Raw genomic sequence first — 25,632 nt, 5'->3', positions numbered from 1 at the left:
AATAGTACTTAGCAAGTAGAAAACTCTGGTAAGTATGTAAATAGTATAATGGAACAGAAGTAGAGACAAAAGGCTTTATAATGGCTTTAGTGGTCAATTGCTTTACATATGAGTTTATTTACAAATGACTAACTTTTCATCCGGGGCACTGAATTTGACCAATTTTTATAGGGACAACATTCGTGTTAGTACATTATGAACATAGGATATAAGTGAAACAACTTATTTTGCCACTCTGAGAAAAGAATGACTGTATTCTAGTTAATTTTTGTCCACATTGACACAAACTATAGAGACACCTAAGAAGAGGGAACATCAGCTGAGAAATGCCCTCAATCAGATTGGCCTGTAATCTTGTCTGTTAGGCATTGCCTTGACTGATAATTAATATGAGAGAGCTAAACCCACTATGGGTGGCCCCATCACTGGGAAAATGGTCCTGAGTTCCATAAGCAAGCTAAGTATGTGGAAACAACCCAGTGAATAGTGTTTCTCTGGTTCTTGCCTCAGCTTCTGATTGAGATCTTGCCCTGACTTACCTCAGTGATAGACTGACTGCAAAGTGTAGGCCAAATAAACCTTTCCTTCCTAAGTTATTTTGATCATGATGTTTTACCACAGTAACCGAAAGAAAACTAGGTCAGACACTATTTGGTAATTTTCAAAATGCCACCTCACACATTTTTGCAAGCATTCAGTATTCATTTTGAACTATGGGTCTGTTGGAGCAGAAGTTATGATTTAGCCATCAATTTCTCACAGAGTCAATGAGGTAATGACCAATTTGATGGATTTCATTCATCTTTTCTAGGTATTATGAGCCATTTACAGCCTATTTTCTGCCAGGTGGTGATCGAGATTTTTTTGTAAAACCTCATACTGGAGAACTCCCTCCATTTTACACAAAAGGAATTCCCATCATTGTAGGATTTAAACCCAGAATGTACAGTAAGAAATATCAAGCAACACTTGTAGTAAAGGTAAGCTTTAGAAAACACAACTTTTAAGTTTCAAAGCCAAATAATTTAGGTATGGAATATAATAAAATAGTTAATAGTTAATAGTAGGAGAAATTAAGGAATTACACTTCATGTTAAGAAACAAATGTATAGATGATTTGCATAGACACATAATACTTTCTTTGAAAACGTGCTTACTCAAGGACTTTATATTATTTGAAACATACCTTTTGCAAACATTGGTTACAGTATATTGTCAAAATGTTGATGTAAAATAGAAAGTAAATTTTTTAATTAAATATGAATTGTAAATTAGGTTGTATCTGTGGAAGACCCTTAAAGTGATTGTTTTGCTAACAGTTAAGGTAAATACAGTTTTGAAATTTTATCCAGTAAGATAAGTGTCTTAATTTGGGGCTAAGGACAACTTTCCAATTCTTTGAAAAAGATAACTATTACCACAGTTTACATTCTGTAGCATAGACATAAAGTGCATGTTGTCATCATATAACTCTACAACTTCTGCTGCAAAAGAAATCCCTAAACTTTTAAACCAAACAATTAATCACTGTCAATAACAGAAGAAAATGTCATTGTTTTAATGAATATTGAAAATGAAAATTTAGTTATTAAGAGAATTATTTTTCATTGTTCTAAGATTTTATAGAACCTATGGAATCAGATATGAATCCTCTTTTACCTTACTGCATATTCCTCATTGCCTTCACTATTATTTCAAATATTGATCAAGGTTTATATGGGAGATGAATTCATATTGAAGCCTGTTTTAAAAATTATTATTTTTGGTGAGTGCCTAGGTTATACTCAGAGAGGCAACTGTGCCTGAGTCCCACCTCTGGACACAGGTCACTCCGAGGACCTGACCAACTTGGCCCCAGATTCCTGCCAATCCCCGGGCCCTGCAGGAAGGCTCCCCTTTTCCAAGACTGCAGGCAGACACTGCAATCTCCACACCCTGCCCCCACACCCATCTGCTGGAGACCCCAGAAACTTCCTGAGAATCAGAGGCCAGCCCCAAGCTTCCAACCCGACCTGGAACTCCCATCTGGACCACAGACCAGAGGAACTCCCATCTGGACAACAGGAGCTCCCATTTGGACAAAATAAAGAGACCCCAGGGACTTCCCGAGACTCAGAGTCCAGCCCCTCAGCACCTATCCGGCCAGCACTCTCATCTGGACCAGCGCTCTCATCTGGACCAGAGCTTCCATCTGGACCAGAGAGAGGCTCCCTAAATCTGTCAACTATCTCTGGACCAAGTACACTGATAAGACCAAGAATGAACACTAGAGGAGATGGGCAGACATCAAGGCAAAAGTACATACAACAAAATAAAGAGCAATACAGCATCACCAGAACTTATCCCTTCTCCAACAGCTAGACATGAACATCACGGAATGGAAGAAGAAGAAGAAAATAACCTTACAAGTAACAACATGAAGAGGCTAGAGCTTTATATAAAAGAAATCAAAAATAAAGTAGAGGAACAGACAAACAAAAAATGGGAAGAACACTATAAAAAACTAGAGGAAAGGACAATTAAAGCAGAAGAAAACAATAAATCCTTGAATGAAAATCATGAAACAGCAAGGGAGACAATCCAAGACCTGAAGAGGGAAATAGAAAAAATGAAGAAGACACTAGCAGAAGGAATGTTGGAAATAGAAAATCTGAGTAAACAAACAGGAACTTCAGAGGCAAGTATAACCAACAGAATGCAAGAGATGGAAGAGAGGATCTCTGGTGTTGAAGATACGGTAGAAGAAATAGATTCATCAGTCAAAGAAAAAACTAAATCCAACAAAGTCATGACCCAAAATGTCCAAGAAATTTGGGACACCATGAAAAGACCAAACCTACAAATAATAGGGATAGAGGAAGAAGAAGAATACCAACTCAAAGGCACAGAAAATATATTTAGCAAGATCATAGAAGAAAACTTTCCCACCTTAAAGAAGGAAATGCCTATGAAGATACAAGAAGCCTATAGAACACCAAACAGACTAGAACCCCCCCAAAAAAGTCCCCTCGCCACATAATAATTAAACAACTAAATGTACAGAATAAAGAAAGAATATTAAGGGCAGCAAAGGAAAAAGGCCAAGTGACTTATAAAGGCAAACCCATCAGAATAGCACCCAATTTCTCAATGGAGACTTTGAAAGCCAGAAGGACCTGGACAGATATAATGCAAACACTAAGAGATCATGGATGTCAGCCTAGACTAATATACCCAGCAAAACTTTCAATCATCATAGATGGAGTGAATAAGACCTTCCAAGACAAAACCAGATTTAAACAATACTTATCCACAAACCCAGCCCTACAGAAAGCACTAGAAGGAAAATTCCAACCTAAGGAAGGCAGATACACCCATGAAAACACAGGCAATAGATAACACCACAGCAGTAAAACCCAAAGAAGAGAAGTACACACACACTACCACCAAAAAATAAAAATAACAACAGGAACGAACAATCAATGGTCATTAATATTCCTTAATATCAATATACTTAATTCACCTATAAAAAGACACAGACTAACAGAATGGATATGAAAACAGGACCCATCTTTCTGCTGCATACAAGAAACACACCTCAAATTCAAAGACAGACACCTCCTAAGAATAAAAGGCTAGGAAAAGAATTTCCAATCAAATGGTCTTAAGAAACAAGCTGGTGTAGCCATCCTAATATCCAGCAAAATAGACTTCAAACTAAAATTAATCAAAAGAGATGATGAAGGACATTACATACTCATTGCAGGAAAGATCCACCAAGATGAAGTCTATATTCTGAACATTTATGCCCCAAACATAAGAGCACCCACATATGTAAAAGAAACATTACTAAAGCTTAAATCACATATAAAACCCCACACATTAATAGTGGGAGACTTCAACACCCCACTTTCACCTCTGGACAGATCAGCTAAATTGAAACTTAACAGAGACATAATGGACCTAACTGATGTTATGGCTCAAATGGATTAAATCGATATCTACAGAACATTACACCCAAACGAAAAAGAATATACCTTCTTCTCAGCACCCCATGGAACCTTCTCTACAATCAACCACATACTTGGCCACAAAGCAAATCTCAACAGATACAAAACAATTGGAATAACGTCCTGTGTTCTATCAGACAACTATGATTTAAAATTAGATTTCAACAACAGAAAAACTACAGAAATCCTACAATCTCATGGAAACTGAATAATGCTCAACTGAATCACCAATGGGTTAAGGAAGAAATAAAGAAAGAAATTAAAGACTTCCTAGAGATCAATGAAAATAAAAACACCACATACCCAAACTTATGGGATACTATGAAAGCAGTGCTAAGAGGGAAATTCATAGCAGTGAATGCCCACAGAAAAAGCTGTAGAAATCTCATGCTAGTGACTTGACAGCACACCTGAAAGACCTTGAACAGGAAGAAGCAAAGGCTCCCAGGAGGAACAGACGCCAGGAAATTATCAAATTTAGAGCTGAAATCAATAAAATAGAAATAAAGAGAACAATACAAAGGATTAATGAAACAAAGAGTTGGTTCTTTGAGAAGATCAACAAGATAGACAAGCCCTTATCCAAACTAACCAAAAGACAGAGAGAGAGCATCCAAATTAACAAAATTAGAAATGAAAAGGGGCCAGAAAAACAGACAATGAGGAAATCCAGAGAATCATCAGGTCATACTTCAAAAACCTCTACTCCACAACACTGGAAAATCTAAAAGAAATGGATAAATTTCTGGATAGGTACCACATACCTAATTTAAATCAAGACCAGTTAAACCATTTAAATAGTCCAATAACTCCTAAGGAAATAGAATCAGTCATGAAAAGTCTCCCAACCAAAAAAAGCCCTGGACCTGATAGTTTCACTGCACAATTCTACCAGATGTTCAAAGAAGACTTAATACCAATAATCTTTAAATTGTTACACACAATAGAAGCAGAAGGTATATTACCAAACTCCTTCTATGAGGCTACAATTACCCTGATTCCTAACCCAAACAAAGATGCAACAAAGAAAGAGAACTACAGACCAATCTCTCTCATGAACATTGATGCAAAAATACTCAATAAAATTCTGGCAAACAGACTCCAAGAACACATCAAAACTATTATCCACCATGATCAAGTAGGCTTCATCCCAGGGATGCAAGGGTGGTTCAACATACGAAAGTCCGTCAATGTAATACACCATATAAACAAACTCAAAGAAAAAAAACTCCATGATCCATGATCATCTCACTAGATGCAGAAAAGGCATTTGACATAATCCAACACCCCTTCATGATAGAGGTCTTAGAGCGATCAGGAATACAGGGAACATACCTAAACATAATAAAGGCAATCTACAGCAAGCCAACAGCCAACATCAAATTAAATGGAGAGAAACTCAAAGCAATACCACTAAAATCAGGAACAAGGCAAGGCTGTCCCCTCTCCCACTACTTATTCAATATACTACTTGAAGTTCTTGCCAGAGCTATAAGACAACATAAAGAGATTAAGGGGATACAAATTGGAAAGGAAGTAGTCAAGCTTTCCCTATTTGCAGATGATATGATAGTATACATGAGTGACCCCAAAAATTCAACCAAGGAACTGATAGAGCTAAAAAAACCTTCAGCAACATGGCAGGATACAAGATCAACTCAAATAAATAAGTAGCCCTCCTATGTACAATAGACAAACAGGCTGAGAAGGAAATCAGAGATACATCATCCTTTACAATAGCCACAAATGATATAAAATATCTTGGGGTTACTCTAACTAAGCATGTGAAGGACCTATATGACAAGAATTTTAAGTCCCTGAAAAAAGAAATGGAAGAAGATGTCAGAAAATGGAAAGGTCTCCCATGCTCATGGATAGGCAGGATTAACATAGTAAAAATGGCGATATTACCAAAAGCAATCTACAGATTCAACACAATTCCCATCAAATTATCAACACAATTCTTCACAGATCTGGAAAGAATAATACTCAACTTCATATGGAAAAACAAAAAACCCAGGATAGCCAAAAGAATCCTGTACAATAAAACAACCTCTGGAGGCATCACAATCCTCGACCTCAAGTTCTACTATAGAGCTACCATAATAAAAACAGCTTGGTACTGTCATAAAAACCAACATGTGGACCAATGGAATTGAATTGAAGACCCTGACATTAACCCGCACACCTATGAACATATAATTTTTGACAAGGAAGCCAAAACTGTACAATTGAAATAAAAAGCATCTTCAAGAAATGGTGCTGGCATAACTGGATGTCAATATCTGTCACCATGCACAAAACTTAAGTCCAAGTGGATCAAAGACCTAAACATAAATCCAGTTACTCTGAACCTGATAGAAGAGAAAGTAGGAAGTACTCTTGAACACATTGGCACTGGAGATCACTTTCTAAATATAACACCAGTAGCACAGACACTGAGAGAAACAATCAATCAATGGGACCTGTTGAAACTGAGAAGCTTTTGTAGAGCAAAGGACACGGTCAACAAGACAAAGTGATAGCCTACAGAATGGGAAAAGGTCTTCACCAACCCCACATCTGACAGTGGACTGATATCCAGAATATATAAAGAACTCAAGAAACTAGACATCAAAATCCCCAACAGTCCAATTAAGAAATGGGCTATAGAACTAAACAGAGAATTCTCAACAAAGGAAGTTCAAATGGCTGAAAGACATTTAAGGAATTGCTCAACATCCCTAATATCCGGGAAATGCAAATCAAAACAACGCTAGATACCACCTTTCACCCATCAGAATGGCTAAGATCAAAACCACAGAAGACAGGATGTGGAGCAAGGGGAACTCTCCTCCACTGCTGGTGGGAATGCAAGCTTGCAGCCACTTTGGAAATCAATGTGGCGTTTCCTTAGAAAATTGGGAATCCATCTCCCCCAAGACCCAGCTATAGCACTCTTGGGCATATACTCAAGGAATGCTCAATCATACCACAAGGGCATTTGCTCAGCTATGTTCATATCAGCTTTGTTTGTAATAGCCAGAACCTGGAAACAACCTAGATGCCCTTCAACTGAAGAATGGATAAAGAAAATATGACATCATGAGGTTTGCAGGCAAATGGATGGATCTAGAAAAAATCATCCTGAGTGAGGTAACTCAGACTCAGAACGACAAACACGGTATGTACTCACTCATAGGAGGATACTAGATGTAAAACAAAGATGACTAGACTGCTACACAACTCCACGGAGGCTACCTAGAAAACGGGACCCTAGGAAAGACCCAAGGATCACCCAATAACAGAGAAATGGATGAGATCTACATGAACAACATGGATGACAGTGGGAGTAATGAAGGGCAAGATCTGAGGGAAAGAAAGCTTAGGGGAGCAGGAGATCCCAGCTGGATCAAGAACAGAAAGGGAGAATGAGGAATAACGGACCATGATAAATGAAGACCACATGATAAATGAAGACCACATGAGAACAGGAATAGGCAGAGTGCTGGAGAGGTCCCCAGAAACCCACAATGATATATCCTCTGTATTCTGCTGGCAATGGTCGAGAGAAAGCCTGATCTTTCCTAGTCTGGTAATGAGATGGCCAAACACCCTAAGTCGTCTTGGAACTCTCATCCAATAACGGATGGAAATGGATGCAGAGATCCTCAGCCAGGCCCCAGGTGGAGCTCCGGTGTCCAGTTGTCGAGAAAGAGGAGGGTCTGCAAGAGCGTGAATTGTTGAGACCAAGATTGCAAAAAGCACAGGGACAAATAGCCAAATGAATGGAAGCACATGAATTATGAACCAAAGGTTGTGGAGCCCCCAGCTGGATCAGGCCCTCTGGATAAGTGAGACAATTGAATAACTTGATGTGCTTGGGAGGCACCCAGTCTGTGGGACCAAGATCTCTCCTTACTGCATGAGCTGGCTGTTTGAAACCTTGGGCTTACACATGGACACTTTGCTCAGTCTGGAAGGAGGGGACAGGACCTGCCTGTACTGAATCCACCAGGTTTAAATGAATCCCCAGGGGTGCCTTGATCCTGGAGGACATGGGAATGGAGGGGAGGGACTGGGAGGAAGATGGGGGTGGGTGCGGGAGGGGGGAGAACAGGGGAACTCATGGCTGATGTATAAAATTTAAAACATATAATAATAAAGAAAAAATATTTATTTAAAAAAAATTAGAATGGCATATGCACAACCTTCAAAATCTAGCTTTCTTTTTCAGATTTCAAACATACCCATATTAAGTGCAGTGATACTTAACTCAAATTGTATTTTGTTCCTAGGTTTATTTAACTGTTGAATCATTGACTCTGGATGTATAAATACTACAGATAGCACATAAAAGAGCTATATGTGATTAAAATAAGGTCATGTTTGATGTGAAAAAAATGTGTGCACCTACTCAGTATTTATTTATAGATACTGCATTAGACATCTAAACTGGTGTATTGCAATATTCAGTTTCTTGAGGACTTACTTTAAAATAATTTTCTTAGCATGCATGGTCCAAGCCCAAATGGCTTCAGCAAATTCTGCAGAAGCTATGGACTTAACCTAAATATGGTAAAGACTGAATATAAACGTTGGCAATTCTAGAATGCCTAATTCAGCATATGTTAGGAATTATGCCTATTTACAGAAAAAAATTAAGGGTTTTAAAATAAATTCCCCTATAAATTATATTACCTGGATTTATATTATAAATGTTTTCAATGATCTTAGACCTCTCAGTATATTTTTAATGTCTATACTTTCATAATCCAGAAATCATATTACTGTAATTTGCCAATCATTTCTATGACCACAATCGTGAAATTTTACTTTATTTACCTAATTTATTTCTGCGTTAGTATTTTTCATTCTAGAGAAAACCATATTTTTTACCTTTCCCATACCACATACAACATATAGAAACTTCTAATAATGATAAATGTTTCCCTAATCTTTCTAGTTCTCTTGATATTTCTTACATTATCTTTCCATCTCTTAATTTTCAGACAGATGAAATATATTGTCTGTATGAAATAAATGGGTTACCTCCACCACCAAAATCAATGGTACATGTAAAACCCAAAATTGATGCTACTAACAAGACATATGGCAGCATTCCACCAATTCAACACAATTTTATTCATGAAAATGCTAAACTTCGACGCACAGGTGTATCTTCTACTATTAAAGGTTCTTCTTTAGTTAAGAAGTATAAATAAAAATATTTAAACATTCCTTGGTCTCAAGTAGAATTGAATATTTTGTTTATTGTCTCATTTTGAGGGATAATCATAATGCACTTTCTTGGGCTTTGTTTTTTTTTAATTGCTGACAATTTATGTTCTTTTAATAAGATGTAGTTCATTTCTGACTTGTGTTTTTGTTTTAAAATAGGTTTTTAGTATAAATGTTGGAATTTCTTTATTTTTAAAGTGCAAGACTGAACCATGGGTTTTGTTTGGTTTGGTTTGGGACTTGGATTTTTGAGACAGGGTTTTTTTTTGTGTAGCCCTAGCTGTCCTAGAACAAGCTCTGTAGACCAGGCTGACCTCCAGCTCACAGAGATCCACCTGCCTCTGCCTCCCAAATTCTGGGATTAAAGGCATACACCACTATGACCAGGCTTCTGAAACATAATTTTAAGCAACAATGTTAGTATTAGTGGTCAATTCCTTACATTATTTAAAAGACTAGTGATAAATTTAGTGTGTAACCCTAAAAGACAATGTCTCGGTCAGTGGTCCAATAGCAGCCAAGGTCTGTGTCCATCTCCATGGCCCATGTTGCCCCCAAGGGCCAGGCAGACATCAGGGGGCTGGGTGGCCACCTAGGGCTATGTTAGTATCAAAGGGCCATGCCACTGCTGGGACCATGGTGTCATCTGGGTCTGGGCTGCTGCCAAGGGCCGTGTATGTGTCCATAGCCCTGCTGCAGCCATGGTCTGTGTTGATGTTTGTGGCTCCTGTTCACACCAAAGGCAGTGAGGATGGGGCTGCATATTGTTTGCCTCACCCCTCACTAGCTACAGCACTTGGGAGAGCAAGAGCAGGACCTGCACCTCACCTGAAGGCATGAGAGTGGGAAAGCTAGCCCACTATCTGTCTGTCACACAGTGGGAAGTGAGATATGTCCCCTTTACCCCTTGCCTCTCTCCACCTACTGCAGGCAGGAAAGCAGATCAAAGGTCATGAGGGTGGGAGAGCTGACCCTGCTCCCCTTCCCTTTCCCTCATTGCCTGTGGCAAGTGGGAGAGCTGGCTGTGAGGTCATGAGAATTGGAAAACTGCTCCTGCTCCTCACCAGCTGCAGCACTTGAGACAGCAGGCACTGCACCTTGCCAGGCAGCACAGTAGAGCTGACCATGTTGGCAGGGGTGCTGGTGAGCTGGCCCCATCCACCTCTGTGTGCCATGTGGTAGTATAGGTAAGGGAAAGAGGGACCCCCACTCCACCCTTTGCTACCTACATCAGGCAGGAGAGCTGGCTTGGGGGGCATGACAGCAGAAGAAAGGGGCCTGCACCTGGCTTGGGCAAAACAGCAGAGCTGACCCTGGTAGTGTGGATGTAGGCCAGCAGGCCCCAAGGCTGCGAGAGCAGGAGAACTGGTCTTACTCTTTGATGTCTGCTACACTGTGTGTGCTATCCCAGGGCAGTGCTGGAGAGCTCAACCAGGTGGTGATGATGAGGAAAATCTAGCAGTCTGACCAACCCAGCTACCACCCAGGCCCAGAAAGAGGGCCCACTCCAACATCCACCTCATCTATTAATTGATGGAGCTAGATCTGCTAATCCAAAGCTGCAGGATCTCCACGACACATGGCAACAACAGGATATCCAAGAGAAGTCCTAGTGAGGACCAAATTTGACAATGTAGCAGAAGCCTCAGGTCTCAAACCAGACGAATATCCAATGAACACTTACAAATAAAGATGTATAGAAGACTAAAGAGTATATGCTGTATATATACATTAGGGCCATACTACAGCTTCCATCCCAAAGTTTTTTGTTTGTGTTTGTTTTGGAGTTTTTGTTTGTTTGGTTAGTTGGTTTTGTTTTTTATTTTTATTTTAAATTTTATTTTATTTGTGGGAGGAGGTTGCAAGTGTAGAGTGTGGATATGAAGGGATGGAAGATGAATGGGATCAGAATGAATGATGTGTAATCCGCAAGGAATCAATAAAAAGATTTTTTTAAAAATGGGCCACTGCAACAAATGTATGTGGGGCTATGGAAACACTGAAACCTCTGTGTTTGGACATTTTAGAGAGCCATTTGTCAGCCCTTAAAATGTTTAAAAAAAACCTTACTAATGTAGTTACTGTGCAAAAACATTTGTCCACATAAACACTTGTGGAGATACTATATTTGTAAAATGTGATTTTATTTGTATATTGATAAAGTTGCCTTGGGATCAGAGCAAGCCATAGCAGAAGCTGGGCGGTGGTGGTAGTGCACGTCTTTAATCCCAGCACTTGGGAGGTAGAGCTAGGCAGGATCTCTGTGTTCAAGGATACAGCCAGCATGGCGGCACACGCCTTTAATCTCAATACCAACCATAGAAGACCTGGAGGTCTGTACAGACATGCAGTGGCGAGGAGGTCATGTGGCTGGCTGGGTTTGCAAGCAATGAGAAAGCAGAACAGAAAGTCTATAAAAAAGAAAAAACACACAGAAGTAGGCTTGGGCGGAGAGGAAAGACAGCAAGCAGAAGCAGTGAAGGGTAAGCTCTCAGTTATTGCTCGGACCTTTTGGCTTTTAACTCTGCAATTGGATCTGTGTTTTTAATTTAACAAGACAGTTACATCTACAAACACTTGTTCCAGAATGTTTAAATAAATAATGTAGGTATATTTCAACATGATAAAGAAGAAAGCATGTTTTTAAAAATTAGTTAATATTTTATTTGTGTGGGGTTTGTGTGTGTGTGTGTGTGTGTGTGTGTGTGTGTGTGTGTGTGTGTGTGTATGAACTGATGTGCACCACATGTGTGCAGGAGCCTGTGGAAGTCAAAAAGTCAAAAGAGGGCATCAAATTTCCCTGGAACTGGAGTTACATGTGGTTGCAAGCCACTATATGGGTGCTAAGAAGTGAACCTGGATCCTCTGCAAAAATAACAAGTACTCAAATTTCTGAGACATGGCACCAGCCTCAATAAAACTTGCATTGATGTGTATCTAATTTTCAAGAGTGAGTCATTGCCAAAGTAAAAGAGAATATATTTAAACCAGTCACTGGGAAAAATATAAAATAGACAGTATGGACCATCTTAAAATTATTTTTACACAAATGGTTAGCTTTGTGCCCCAAAATACCCATGATTCTATGAGTAATAGTTTGTCATTAGCCTTTCATTAAACAAATTTAATGCCTTCAAAAATAAGGAGGTATGTGTGACCTATAGGACAAATGTAAACTGCCACCTATCTATTGTTTTATTCATACCTACAAGCCTCTAGCTAAGATTAAATTTTACATATCAATGGATGGAAAAATCAATAAAAGACTATATTGTCTGATGGAAGTTATAGAGAATGCACATTTAACTCATTATCAAAAACTTTTGCTGAAATATAAGGGAATGTGTTTCTTTATAGAGAGAGAGAGACAGGGTTTCACTATATAGCTCTGACTATCCTGAAATTCACTCTGTAGACAGGGTGGCCTCAAAGGCACAGAGAGCCATTCACGTCTGCATCCCAAGTGCTGGGATTAAAGACATTCACCATTACGCCCAGCTTAGATAACCATTCTGTATATGTTGTGTTTGACTACTTTTGCATTTAAGTGTATAGAAACTATATAGATGCAAAGCTGTAACTATTTATTCTCTACTTTTCTGTGTTAGGCCAGCAATGGCCTTTAGGAACTACTTTGAATCTAATAATTGTAGTTTCCTTTCATGTTGTTAAGCAGATTTATGGGAGCATATGAGTGTAATTAATTAGTATTTTGGCCACAATTGGGGTAACCTGGATTGGAGGCCCATGTACCACTGGATTTTCTATTATGAATGGGTTAAGAGCCAAAAATCTAGAGTTTCTAAAAGCATTTCTCATTCTCTGGCTCCATAAAGTTTTTCTTTTCTCTTTTTTCTTTGTCGTTTTTCTTTCTTTCTCTTTTTTCTTTTTTTTAAATTTTGAGTATGGAAAATCTCATATCCTTGTCTATTCTTCCTACTGCTAGGTGAAAAGGCTTAAAGTAAGCATTCTCTCAACCTGTCTCCAAGAACACTCCAATAATTGAGATACTCATGATGGAATGTATTTGTATTTGACTTCTTTGGGTGAGAAATGAAACTGAGGATGAAATAATAAAAAATGCACATTTCAAATTGTGAATATTTCAAAATGCTTCAAATTATGACGCTAATTTTACTGTTTCAAATTTTATCACAGAAAGTGGGATGGGAGAAATTCAAGTAGAAAAACCTGAATATGAATAAAATTATAAGACACCTGAGTATGTGAACTTTCCTTACATTTGCTTCAGAGCCACAAAGGTGATTCAAGCAAGTGTCCTTTCTATCCATTGCCCATGGCACTGGGTGCATATGGAACAGAAGCTAGTTTCTATTACCCCAATCCAGAGTTCTTCCTGTGTTCTGTTTCTGTGCTTATGTGAAAAGAGGCCACAAAGTTGAAAATGAGCAAGCAAGGGTGCATGTGAGGGTTTAGAGGGAGGAAAGGGAAGAGGAGAATGATGTAACATATTATAATTCAAAAAATAAAATTAGTAAAATCTCAAAAATGTTTTTAAGAATAAAAAATAATGTGGAGAGTGAGCTTAATTTAGAGAGTTTAGCTTAGTATGCTAAACATTTATTAAGCTCGCAATTCTAAAGATAATCTTTGGAATCAATTTCCTCATTATTAATCAGCATTTTGCTTAAATAACTCTATTCGTGAAAACTGTTAAATTCTCAGTTTCTCTTTTTATCCTGATATTCTGTGTCAGGATTTAGACTGAAGTATAAACCTAAGGTATTTTCCCACGCTGTGATAACAATCACCCCTGGCTATACAAATACAGGAAGGTCTAAGGCAGCATGTAACAGATATATATGCATCTGTAATGCCCGCACGTGAACCCGCCCCCCAACAAGACTGCCAAGGAGCCAACTTCTGATGTAAGAACAAAAGCTTTTGTTTATTCCCGGCCTAGGCAGGGACCTCCTGGGCACCACTTTACAGTAGGTAAAGAAAGGGAAGGTCCCAAGCACTTACTTTAAAGGGTTTATATAGGAAAGGTTTACATGCAACTGGTTACATATCTCAGGATTGGATGAGGTGGGCTAGAGGTGAAGTAGTTCTTTGAAGTTACTGGTTGAACTACAAGCATTAGGTTACTAATGGCTAACAGGATTCAGAGTATCTATAGGGACATAAATTTTTACTCCCTATGTCCTGCTTTGGTTGAACCCAGTGTATATACATCCAGATTTATTGTTCCAGTCCTACTCTCCCCTGAGTTCAACTTCTGGTCAGTTGAGCCCATTACTCCCTATATCTTGTTTTTCCTAGTCCAGGATACATAGATTTATTGTCCCAGCCTTATCTTCCCATAAGTTCAACTTCTGGTCAGATCAAAAACTGCTGGTCAGCAAATACCTTTTGAGAAAGAGGGGGAAGGGAAAGGAACATCTCTCAAGATGGCTACTAATTTTTCCCTTTTCCATCCATGTTTATTGCTACACTATTACAAAGCCTAAGAAATGTAAACATCTCAGTGTCCAATGATAGATTAATGCATGAAATTTGGTGGTATATATAAAGGAGTTTTTCAGCTATAAACAAAAATGAAATGACATTTACATGAAAATGGATCAAGCTGGAGATCTGTATGTTAAACAAAATAAGTCAAACTGAAAAGAATAAATACCATGTCTTCTCTCAAATGCAGAATGTATATTATTTAAACGTGTGTGTGTGTGTGTGTGTGTGTGTGTGTGTGTGTGACAATAGAAAGGGGACCTAGATATCTTAAGTTGGGAGAGGCAGGGTAGATGTAAACAAGAAGGTGATAGAACACCTGTGACATGATAGCAGAAAAGGACTGTTCGAAATTCGAAATGAGATCAGCAAGAGGGGACCAGGTTGGATAGAAAAGGGATATAAAAGAGCAGAATGAATTAAAACAAACCATAATAACACACACACACACACACACACACACACACACACACGCACACGCACACGCACACGCACACGCACACACACACACACACACACAGGAACTTCATAAAAGAAGAGTTTTATTAGGAGGAGTGGGGGATGAGACAAAAATGGGTATGATGAGGATTAAAATTCATTATTTATATGCAAAAAACTATCAGTCAAAATAAATAAATGAGAAATGTTATAATCAAAGCCATGACCTTGTATGTTAACTTGAATTTTTGAATAGGAAAATAATAAAGGAAAATGTATGTCTCTAATGCCTATGACCCTTGTGCATTATAGTAAATCCATACATAAGTTGAGATTAGTTCTTGTTAACAATGGTGAAAGTAACACCTTATGTATAAACTTACCTGAAAATTGAAGCTGTTTTGAGGACCCCATTTAAATAATGATCATATTTATCTCTGTAATCAAGAACGTGCAAAAGTAGTTCTTTTTTTTCTCTTGTCCTTGTACAGCTTTCTGTCACTTACACAGTGTGTTCAATGTTACAATTAAAAGCAGGAAATATAATAGTCAACATAAGATCTAACATTATTATCCTCTGTTTGAAGCCATACTTTCCAAATTGTCAGCTTTAATTGATTATTCTTAATAGAGCTCTTGTGACTCTCGGCAACTAGTGTGTTCATGGAAAATCCCCACAGAGCTTCTATTACCAATTTACTGATTGATTCTGTGAACCATTCTTGAGTATGTATGCTCTGGGCTGGAAAGCTCACACCAGCCATGGAACAACATTCCCTTCTATTATATTTTGAATGATATCTTGAGGATGAAGAAATGGCTCAGTGGTTAAGAGTACTTTCTGCTCTTGCAAAGGAGTAGAATTTGGTTCCTAATGCCCATGTTGGGGAGTTCACAACTGCTGTAACTCATTTTGAACTCTATTTGGACATCTGAAGCCTTCTTCTAGTCTCTGCATGCACCTACACACATGCACATACACATTTAGACACACACACACACACATATGCAAATATGATCCCAGAAGTTTGTGCTTATAAACTTACTTGCATATGTATTCTATCTGCCAAAGAGAACCATTTCTCTATTCATAGGCACCCATGGCACATACTAAGGACACTGGCCTGAAAACCAACCCCCAAATTTCCGGACTGATCCAGCTCACAGTACTTCCCACCTCCACCCTGCAGATACCAATTTTTCTTTATAACTCAGGTGGATTTTTCCTGCTCCCTCTCTTCTATCTGCTCCAGAGATAGCCTTGACCCTTGTCAGGCTGCCCTCCCCTCTCTGCCCTAGAGAAGTACCCATGGCTATTTTGGACTTCCCCTAAAGCTCTCTGGCTATTCTCTCATGTTTATACTAAGAACCCTCTTCCCATCTATGGAATAGTTTAGTAGCTTCTCTGCATCCTTGCTTACAATGATATGGTGTCTCTTCACAGCAATAACAATGACTAACACAGCCTCAAAATCTGTCTCATTCTGTCCTCCAATTTGTGATTCTCCTGCCCCAGTCTTCTGAATGCTAGGATTGTAAGCATGTGTCTTAAATACTAGCTCATAGCTGACATAGACTATAAGGTTGTTACTTCATGGGTTATTAAGAACCTTCACCCTTTGCTTAAACAAATTTTTGTTCTAACACAAACAATAATTGGTCCCAGGGTCCGCAGAAGTGTCTACCAACCAGCTGAGGATTCTAATCTGAGGGATATTCAATGAATCTAAGCACACTGAGTTCTTTAGACCATTCACTTTATTCTTCTATGGTGATTCTATCTGCACAGTTTCTTTTCTGCTCTCTCACTTCGCTCCTCTCGGTCCCTCCTGCTCTCAGTCCCTCCTGCTCTCGGTCCCTCCTGCTCTCGGTCCCTCCTGCTCTCGGTCCCTCCTGCTCTCGGTCCCTCCTGCTCTCGGTCCCTCCTGCTCTCGGTCCCTCCTGCTCTCGGTCCTCCTGCTCTCGGTCCCTCCTGCTCTCGGTCCCTCCTGCTCTCGGTCCCTCCTGCTCCCGGTCCCTCCTGCTCCCGGTCCCTCCTGCTCTCGGTCCCTCCTGCTCTCGGTCCCTCCTGCTCTCGGTCCCTCCTGCTCTCGGTCCCTCCTGCTCTCGGTCCCTCCTGCTCTCAGTCCCTCCTGCTCTCAGTCCCTTCTACTGTTCTCTCATCATTCTCCCTAGTTCTTTCCATCTCCGTCCTCATCTTTGTTCTTCTCCATCCATCCTCTTCTCCCAGTGCTCGCAGAGAACCAGTATATATACCCACACGGTAATTCTTTGGAAAAGCAATGTGAGGCTTGAAGTTTTCAGGGTCCTTGAGAGAAGTGATAAGAACCCACACATAAAGCAATAATTGTCAGCTTCCAATTACAACCCAAAAGGGGAGTGACTAAAGGGGAGTTCTCTGGTAGGGTCAACTAAAGGCTAAGATCAATTAGGGAACTTATGATCTCAAACTATAATCTAGAAATGGGTAGGTAAAAAGTTAGGAGTCAATAAGTTACAAGAGAGTAAACTGTCTTTAGGGCCACTTTTCCCACTCGTCCTGGCTGCAGCTGCTTTCTGATAAGGAAGGGGACATATGTTAGGTAGCTAAGCAACCTATGTCAGAGTGTGTGGCATTTGGTTAGTAAAAGCACTTTCACTCAGAGAAATTGCTGAGGAGTAAATCTGGGAATAGCACCTGGCTGAGGAGAAATAAAAACTTAATTTGCACAAGAAGGAATCTTGGCACCTATTGCCTGCCTGGCCTGGAGGCAATCTCCTTAGGTCAGTGAGAAGTAACTGCCTTAACTCAGTATCTAGCAAATGGCTAAAACATCATCCCAGGAATGTGTGCAGTAAATCTCTTAAATTAGGGTCTTGGGTAAATAACCCGGGGTGAAGGTAAGGGGTTGAGGATTTAATTGTTAGTGGTTCTTTTCTCTTGAGTGAGATAAGCTAATGTTTATTTAGGTGCAGTTTTGTCCTTGGAAAAGGTATCTTTGCTGAAATAATTTTGTCTGGAGAATGGCTCTGGCCAGATATATGTTAATGAAAGATAAACACAGCTGGGGACAGTTGTCCAATTACCCCAAATGTATAGGGAAATTTGTGCCCAAAATTGAGATGTAATTGTGAGATTACATGTACATGTAACATGGGAATGCATGGTAAATGGGGAGAATCATGGCTGTTATTGTATAAGAAGTTTACAACAAGAGACAGCCAATTCATTCAAAATGCAATAATTTCATAACACCAGGCAGGATGGTTTCCTCTAACAGAGCTCTTAGTTCTGATTGGTTGACCTTCTGAACTCTATTTGTCACTACTGTATACTCTTATGGACTTTCGCTACCAGCGGCTCTCAATATTGTTCACAAAATTCCTGTGAAGAAATATTTTTCTCCAAGCTTATAGTTTTAGGAGGTAGGGACATTGGAAGGAAATTTGGTCTTGGAGACAGAGCCCTTGTATGTATGCTTGGGGCCCTAATAAAAGAAAACATGGAGATGGCTCTTGCCTCTTATGTCATGTATGGACACAGAGGTTGTAAGATGGAATGGGAATTCAGAATGTGGGCTTACAGAAAGGTAATCTTCAAGAACGTTTATCTTAGAGTACAAAGTCTTGCAAACAATTATGAATAGATTTGTGTTGTTTATAACTCTTCTGATATATGATAGTTTATTAGTCCAATTGTACTAACTCACTCTAACTCATAGGGGTTCCAAGATATTCATTTGGTCTCTGGTCAAACAAATTCAAGGCTGCAGCTGTACATGTATGCATTTGTGCGAGCTCATGTGCACACACACACACACACACACACACACACGCACAATATGTTCTGTTTATATAAAATTATGACTATGTGTGTTTTTATTAATGCAAAGTAACCAGCTTCATTATATTTTCATGCATATACACAAATATACTTTGTTCTACTTCGTTCTTATTCCTCACTGCTCTTCCCTGTCCTCCTTTCCTGTCTTTTGTTTACCCCATTCCCCCACTAAATAGTTTTCCCTTCTATTTACATGTTACATGCATCCCATTAACCCCCCCCCACACACACACACACATGCTTAAAATGGCTTGCTCCCTTCTCTTTGTCCACTCTGTAGCTTCATGACAACCCCTTCCCACACATGCATCTGTAATATGAAAAAAATGCAAAAGAAAGTGTGCATATAGGTTTGGTAAAACTTGAAACAAAACAATAAAGAGTTAGCAAATCTGAATTATCCATAGTGATTAGGAATGCAGGTATAGGAGGTGGGATTGGATGCCATTGTGTGGGGGAAATAATGTTAATACTTCCCTACTTTTCTTGGGAATCACTGATTTCAGGTCCCCTGAATTTTGTTGAGAAAATTTATAAAGCTCAAATGCTTTCCTGTCAAACTTAGATACTGTTTGCTCTGTGTAGAAATAATGTTCTGAATAAAAGATAGCTCATGTAAATTTATTTCTGAGGCAATCTGATGACTCATTTATAGAACTTATCGGACCACCATGGTTTAAAGTTAGATTTCAACAAACAAACAAAAAAAACTACAGAAATCCGACAGTCTCATGGAAACTGAATAATGCTCAACTGAATCACCAATGGGTTAAGGAAGAAATAGAAAGTAATTAAAGACTTCCTAGAGATCAAAGAAAATGAATATACCACATGCACAAACGTATGGGACACTATGAAAGCAGTGCTAAGAGAGAAATTCATAGCAGTAAAAAAGAAGCTGGAGAAATCTCACGCTAGTGACTTGACAGGACACCTAAAAGACCTTGAACAGGAAGAAGCAAAGTCTCCCAGGAGGAACAGATGCCAGGAAATTATCAAATTGAGAGCTGAAATCGATAAAATAGAAATAAAGAGAACAATACAAAGGATTAATGAAACAAAGAGTTGGTTCTTTGAGAAGATCAACAAGATATACAAGCCTTTATCCAAACTAACCAAAAGATAGAGAGCATCCAAATTAACAAAATCAGAAATGAAAAGGTGGACATAACAATAGACAATGAGGAAATCCAGAGAATCATCAAGTCATACTTCAAAACCTCTACTCCACAAAACTAGAAAATCTAAAAGAAATGGATAATTTTCTGGATAGGTACCACATACCTAAGTTAAATCAAGACCAGATAAACCATTTAAATAGTCCAATAACCCCTAAGGAAATAGAATCAGTCATTAAAATTCTCCCAACCCCCCCCCCAAAAAAAAAAAAAAAAAAAAAACCAGGACCAGCTGGTTTCACTGCAGAATTCTACCAGATCTTCAAAGACGACTTAATACCAATACTCTTCAAATTGTTCCACACAATAGAAGCAGAAGGAATGTTACCAAACTCCTTCTATGAGGCTACAATTACCCAGATTCCTAAACCAAACAAAGATGCAACAAAGAAAGAGAACTACAGACCGATCTCCCTCATGAACATTGATGCAAAAATACTCAATAAAATTCTAGCAAACAGGAACACATCAAAACAATTATCCACCATGAATAAGTAGGCTTCATCCCAGGAATGAAAGGGTGGTTCAACATACGAAAGTCCATAAATAACAAACTCAAAGGAAAAAAACCACATGATCATCTCACTAGATGCAGAAAAGGCATTTGACAAAATCCAACACCCCTTCATGATAAAGGTCTTGGAGCGATCAGGAATACAGGGAACATACCTAAACATAAAAGGCAATCTACAGCAAGCCAACAGCCAACATCAAATTAAATGGAGAGAAACTCAAAGCAATACCACTAAAATCAGGAACAAGGCAAGGCTGTCCCCTCTCCCCCTACTTATTCAATATACTACTTGAAGTTCTAGCCAGAGCTGTAAGACAACATGAGGATATTTAGGGGATACAAATTGGAAAGGAAGAAGTCAAGCTTTCCCTATTTGCAGATGACATGATAATATACATGAGTGACCCCAAAAATTCAACCAAGGAACTGATACAGCTAATAAAAACCTTCAGCAATATAGCAGGATACAACATCAACTCAAAAAAAATCAGTAGCCTTCCTATATACAATAGACAAACAGGCTGAGAAGGAAATCAGAGATACATCACCCTTTACAATAGCCACAAATAATATGGAATACCTTGGGGTTACTCTAACTAAGCATGTGAAGGACCTATATGACAAGAATTTTAAGTCCCTGAAAAAAGAAATTGAAGAAGATGTCAGAAAATGGAAAGATCTCCCATGCACATGGATAGGTAGGATTAACATAGTAAAAATGGCGATTTTACCAAAAGCAATCTACAGATTCAACACAATCCCCATCAAATTACCAACACAATTCTTCACAGATATGGAAAGAATAATACTCAACTTCATATGGAAAAACAAAAAACCCAGGATAGCCAAAAGAATCCTGTACAATAAAACAACCTCTGGAGGCATCACAATCCCCGACCTCAAGCTCTACTATAGAGCTACCATAATAAAAACAGCTTGGTACTGGCATAAAAACTGACATGTTGACCAATGGAATTGAATCGAAGATCCTGACATTAACCCGCACACCTATGATCATATAATTTTTGACAAAGAAGCCAAAAATGTACAATGGAAAAAAGAAAGCATCTTCAACAAATGGTGCTGGCATAACTGGATGTCAATGTGTAGAAGGCTGCAAATAGATCCATATCTGTCACCATGCACAAAACTTAAGTCCAAGTGGATCAAAGACCTAAACATAAATCCAGTTACTCTGAACCTGATAGAAGAGAAAGTAGAAAGTACTCTTGAACGCATTGGCACTGGAGATCACTTTCTAAATATAACACCAGTAGCATAGACACTGAGAGAAACAATCAATGGGACCTGTTGAAACTGAGAAGATTTGTAGAGCAAAGGACATGGTCAACAAGACAAAGCAACAGCCTACAGAATGGGAAAAGGTCTTCACCAACCCACATCTGACAGAGGCTGATATCTAGAATATATAAAGAACTCAAGAAACTAGACATCAAAATGCCCAACAGTCCAATTAAGAAATGGGCTATAGAACTAAACAGAGAATTCTCAACAGAGGAAGCTCAAATGGCTGGAAGACATTTAAGGAATTGCTCAACGTCCCTAATTATCCTGGAAATGCAAATCAAAATGACTCTGAGATACCACCTTACACCTGTCAGAATGGCTAAGTTCAAAGCACAGAAGACAGCTTATGCTGGAGAGGATGTGGAGCAAGAGGTACTCTCCTCCATTGCTGGTGGGAATGCAAGTTTGTACAGCCACTTTGGAAATAAATATGGCACTTCCTTAGAAAATTGGGGATCAATCTCCCCCAGACCCAGCTATAGCATTCTTGGGCATATACTCAAGGAATGCTCAATCATACCACAAGGGCATTTGCTCAGCTATGTTCATATCAGCATTGTTTGTAATAGCCAGAACCTGGAAACAACCTAGATGCCCTTCTACTGAAGAATGGATAAAGAAAATATGGTACATATACACAATGGAGTACTACTCAGCAGAGAAAAACAAAGACGTCATGAGGTTTGCAGGCAAATGGATGGATCTAGAAAAAAATCATCCTGAGTGAGGTAACCCAGACTCAGAAGGACAAACATGGTATGTACTCGTTCATAGGATGATACTAGTTGTAAAACAAAGATGACTAGACTGCTACACAACTCCATGGAGGCTACCTAGAAAACAGGACCCTAGAAAAGACACAGGGATCACCCAATGACAGAGAAATGGGTGAGATCTACATGAACAACCTGGATGACAGTGGGAGTAACGAAGGGGAAGGTTTGAGGGAAAGAAAGCTTAGGGGAGCAGGAGATCCCAGCTGGATCAAGAACAGAAAGGGAGAACAAGGAATAACAGACCATGATAAATGAAGACCACATGAGAACAGGAATAGGCAGAGTGCTGGAGAGGTCCCCAGAAATCCACAATGATACATCCTCTGTAGACTGCTGGAAATGGTTGAGAGAAAGCCCGATTTGACCTAGTCTGGTGATCAGATGGCCCAACACCCTACCAGTCAAGCTGGAACTCTCATCCAATAACTGATGGAAGTGGATGCAGAGATCCTCAGCCAGGCCCCAGGTGGAGCTCCAGGTGTCCAATGGTCGAGAAAGAGGAGGGTCTGCAAGAGCGTGAATTGTTGAGACCAAGATTGGAAAAAGCACAGGGACAAATAGCCAATTGAATGGAAGCACATGAATTATGAACCAAAGGCTGTGGCGCCCCCAGCTAGATCAGGCCCTCTGGATAAGTGAGACATTTGAATAGCTTGAACTGTTTGTGAGGCATCCAGGCTGTGGGACCTGGACCTGTCCTTAGTGCATGAGCTGGCTGTTTTGAACCTTGGGCTTACACAGGGACACTTTGCTCAACCTGGAAGGAGGGGACTGGAACAGCCTGTACTGAATCCACCAGGTTTAAATGAATCCCCAGGGCAGTCTTGGCCCTGAAGGAGATGGGATTAGAGGGGAGGGGATGGGGGGAAGGTAAGGGGGGGGGGGAAGGGGGAAGGACAGGGGAACCCATGGCTGATGTATAAAATTAAAACATAAATATAATAATAATTAAAAAATGTTTGATGTAATTTATAAAAGTTGAGTTGTATTCTGACTTATATATAAACCATAAAATTAAAAATAGCATGGGTGGGTTGTATTTCCCAGAGGGCAAAAAAATCATGTGTTGAAATCCTTATCCCAGTTCTTGGATTGTATTGTTACTTAGAAATGTGGCTTTGGCGACATAACTAGTTAACACAAGTTTATACCAGGGAAGGTAATAATTACTGGTATCCTTAGTTTTAAAATGCTGAGTGGAAAGATATAGATGTATATACACAATGAAACCACCATGAGAATATGCTGCCACAATGAAAGAGTTTTATATAAGCAAGGGGAAACACCTGAAACAGATCCTTTCCTAACACTTTTTGAGGGGCCATAATCTGCTATACCTTTATCTCAGATTCTAGCTGCCAGAATTTGATGAGAATGCATCTCTGCTATTTAAGCCACAGCAAACTACTTAGTTACAGCATCTCTAAAAAATGAATGCAGCTCTATTCTTTCAATGTCTTCACCTTTTCTGTTTGAAGTATTGTCATGACTTTACAAATGGTGTTTTTATCCCATCACTTTATTTCACAAAACAAAGTACTATAGCATTATTTGCATTCAATATTTTCATTTATTTTATGGTAATGTATAAGGTGCTTTGGGTATATTTTAATTAATACTCTAATTAAAAGTATCTTTTTATTGTTAGTGAAGAACTATGATTCAAATTCAATGCAGTCTAATTTTCCCAAATTTCATCAGATAACATTCTATATATTCCCTTTCAAATAAAATTAGACTGGTATGTATGTGTATGCATGTGTATCTGTTTGTACTGTCTTCTTTTAGTAAAAATGTTTTTGAAATATAATTTCCACCGCCATCATTAATCACATGCCCTTCATGTCTTTCTCTCTTCTAATAGGATGTAAATTTGATGGCTAAGGATTTAAGACCTTCCCTGATGTAGAATGACTTACTCCTTCTAATTACTACATGTATAGAGACTATTTCTAAATCAGGTACTAATGGTTATATCCTTGATATTTCTATGGGAGGAGACAAAATTCAAACCACAACAGATGCAAAAAGAAGAAAAAGATTTTAAAGTTAGGCTGACTTAACAAACTGAAAAGATGAGCAAATAAGTGGGCAATGAGAGAAAGAGAAAGTCATGTATTTTAAATTTATCGTGTAATTTAACGTTGAAACCCAGATCATATAAGTAACAGATAGACTTTTCACATGCTACCATTAGGAGACCTGTCCCTGGTGGATTGTATTAGTGATATATATATATATAGATATAGATATAGATATAGATATAGATATAGATATAGATATAGATATAGATATAGATATAGATATAGATATAGATATAGATATAGATATAGATATAGATATAGATATAGATATAGATATAGATATATATATATATATATATATATATATATATATATATCCACATTTTTTGACATGTCAGCCACACTTTGCTCTTAGGAATGATATTTGAAATGCCAATGCCAAGTGAGCCTATCCCCATGATGAGCAATATTCTTACTTTGAATATTTTAAAGTTTGAAAGCATCCTGTTGGTTTAACCATTTTGTACTATTTTTCTTTATTTATTTTTGGGTTTATTTTGTTGTTTGTTTTGTTTTGTTATTTTTTAAATAGGATCTCACTATGCAGCTCTGGCTGTCCTAGAACTCCCTATATAAATCAAGCTGCCTTGAACTCACAGAGATCCACCTGCCTCTGCCTTCCAAGTGCTGGGATTAAAGGTGTGGACCATGATGCCTGGCTCATGTCAGTGTTTAACCAAGTGGTACAGGTGTTTCCGCTCACACAGTTCCTACCTTTTTTTTTTCAGAGAAGAGGCTTCATTTGCACTTATACATTTGCCAAATAGCCCCAGAGAAATGTATTTAGATTTTTTTCTTAAAATATGATTAAATCTATACCACCAATAATA

At 38.8% G+C, this 25,632-nt stretch overlaps 1 protein-coding gene across 1 annotated transcript in view; it reads left to right on the top strand.

Annotated features, from left to right (window-relative positions):
- The window catches only part of Cfap47 (cilia and flagella associated protein 47), a 236,379-nt gene extending 227,186 nt beyond the window's left edge, over nt 1–9,193 (top strand). The window contains exons 64-65 of the mRNA XM_036173897.1: nt 812–980; nt 8,981–9,193. Of these exons, the coding sequence (XP_036029790.1) occupies nt 812–980; nt 8,981–9,193 (382 nt within the window). The remainder of the gene's footprint in view (nt 1–811; nt 981–8,980) is intronic.
- The last annotated feature ends 16,439 nt before the right edge of the window (nt 9,194–25,632 follow it).

Source organism: Onychomys torridus, chromosome X (assembly GCF_903995425.1).
Source record: "Onychomys torridus chromosome X, mOncTor1.1, whole genome shotgun sequence".
In the NCBI taxonomy this organism is placed as follows: domain Eukaryota; kingdom Metazoa; phylum Chordata; class Mammalia; order Rodentia; family Cricetidae; genus Onychomys; species Onychomys torridus.
This window is presented reverse-complemented; position numbering and strand designations above follow the sequence as displayed.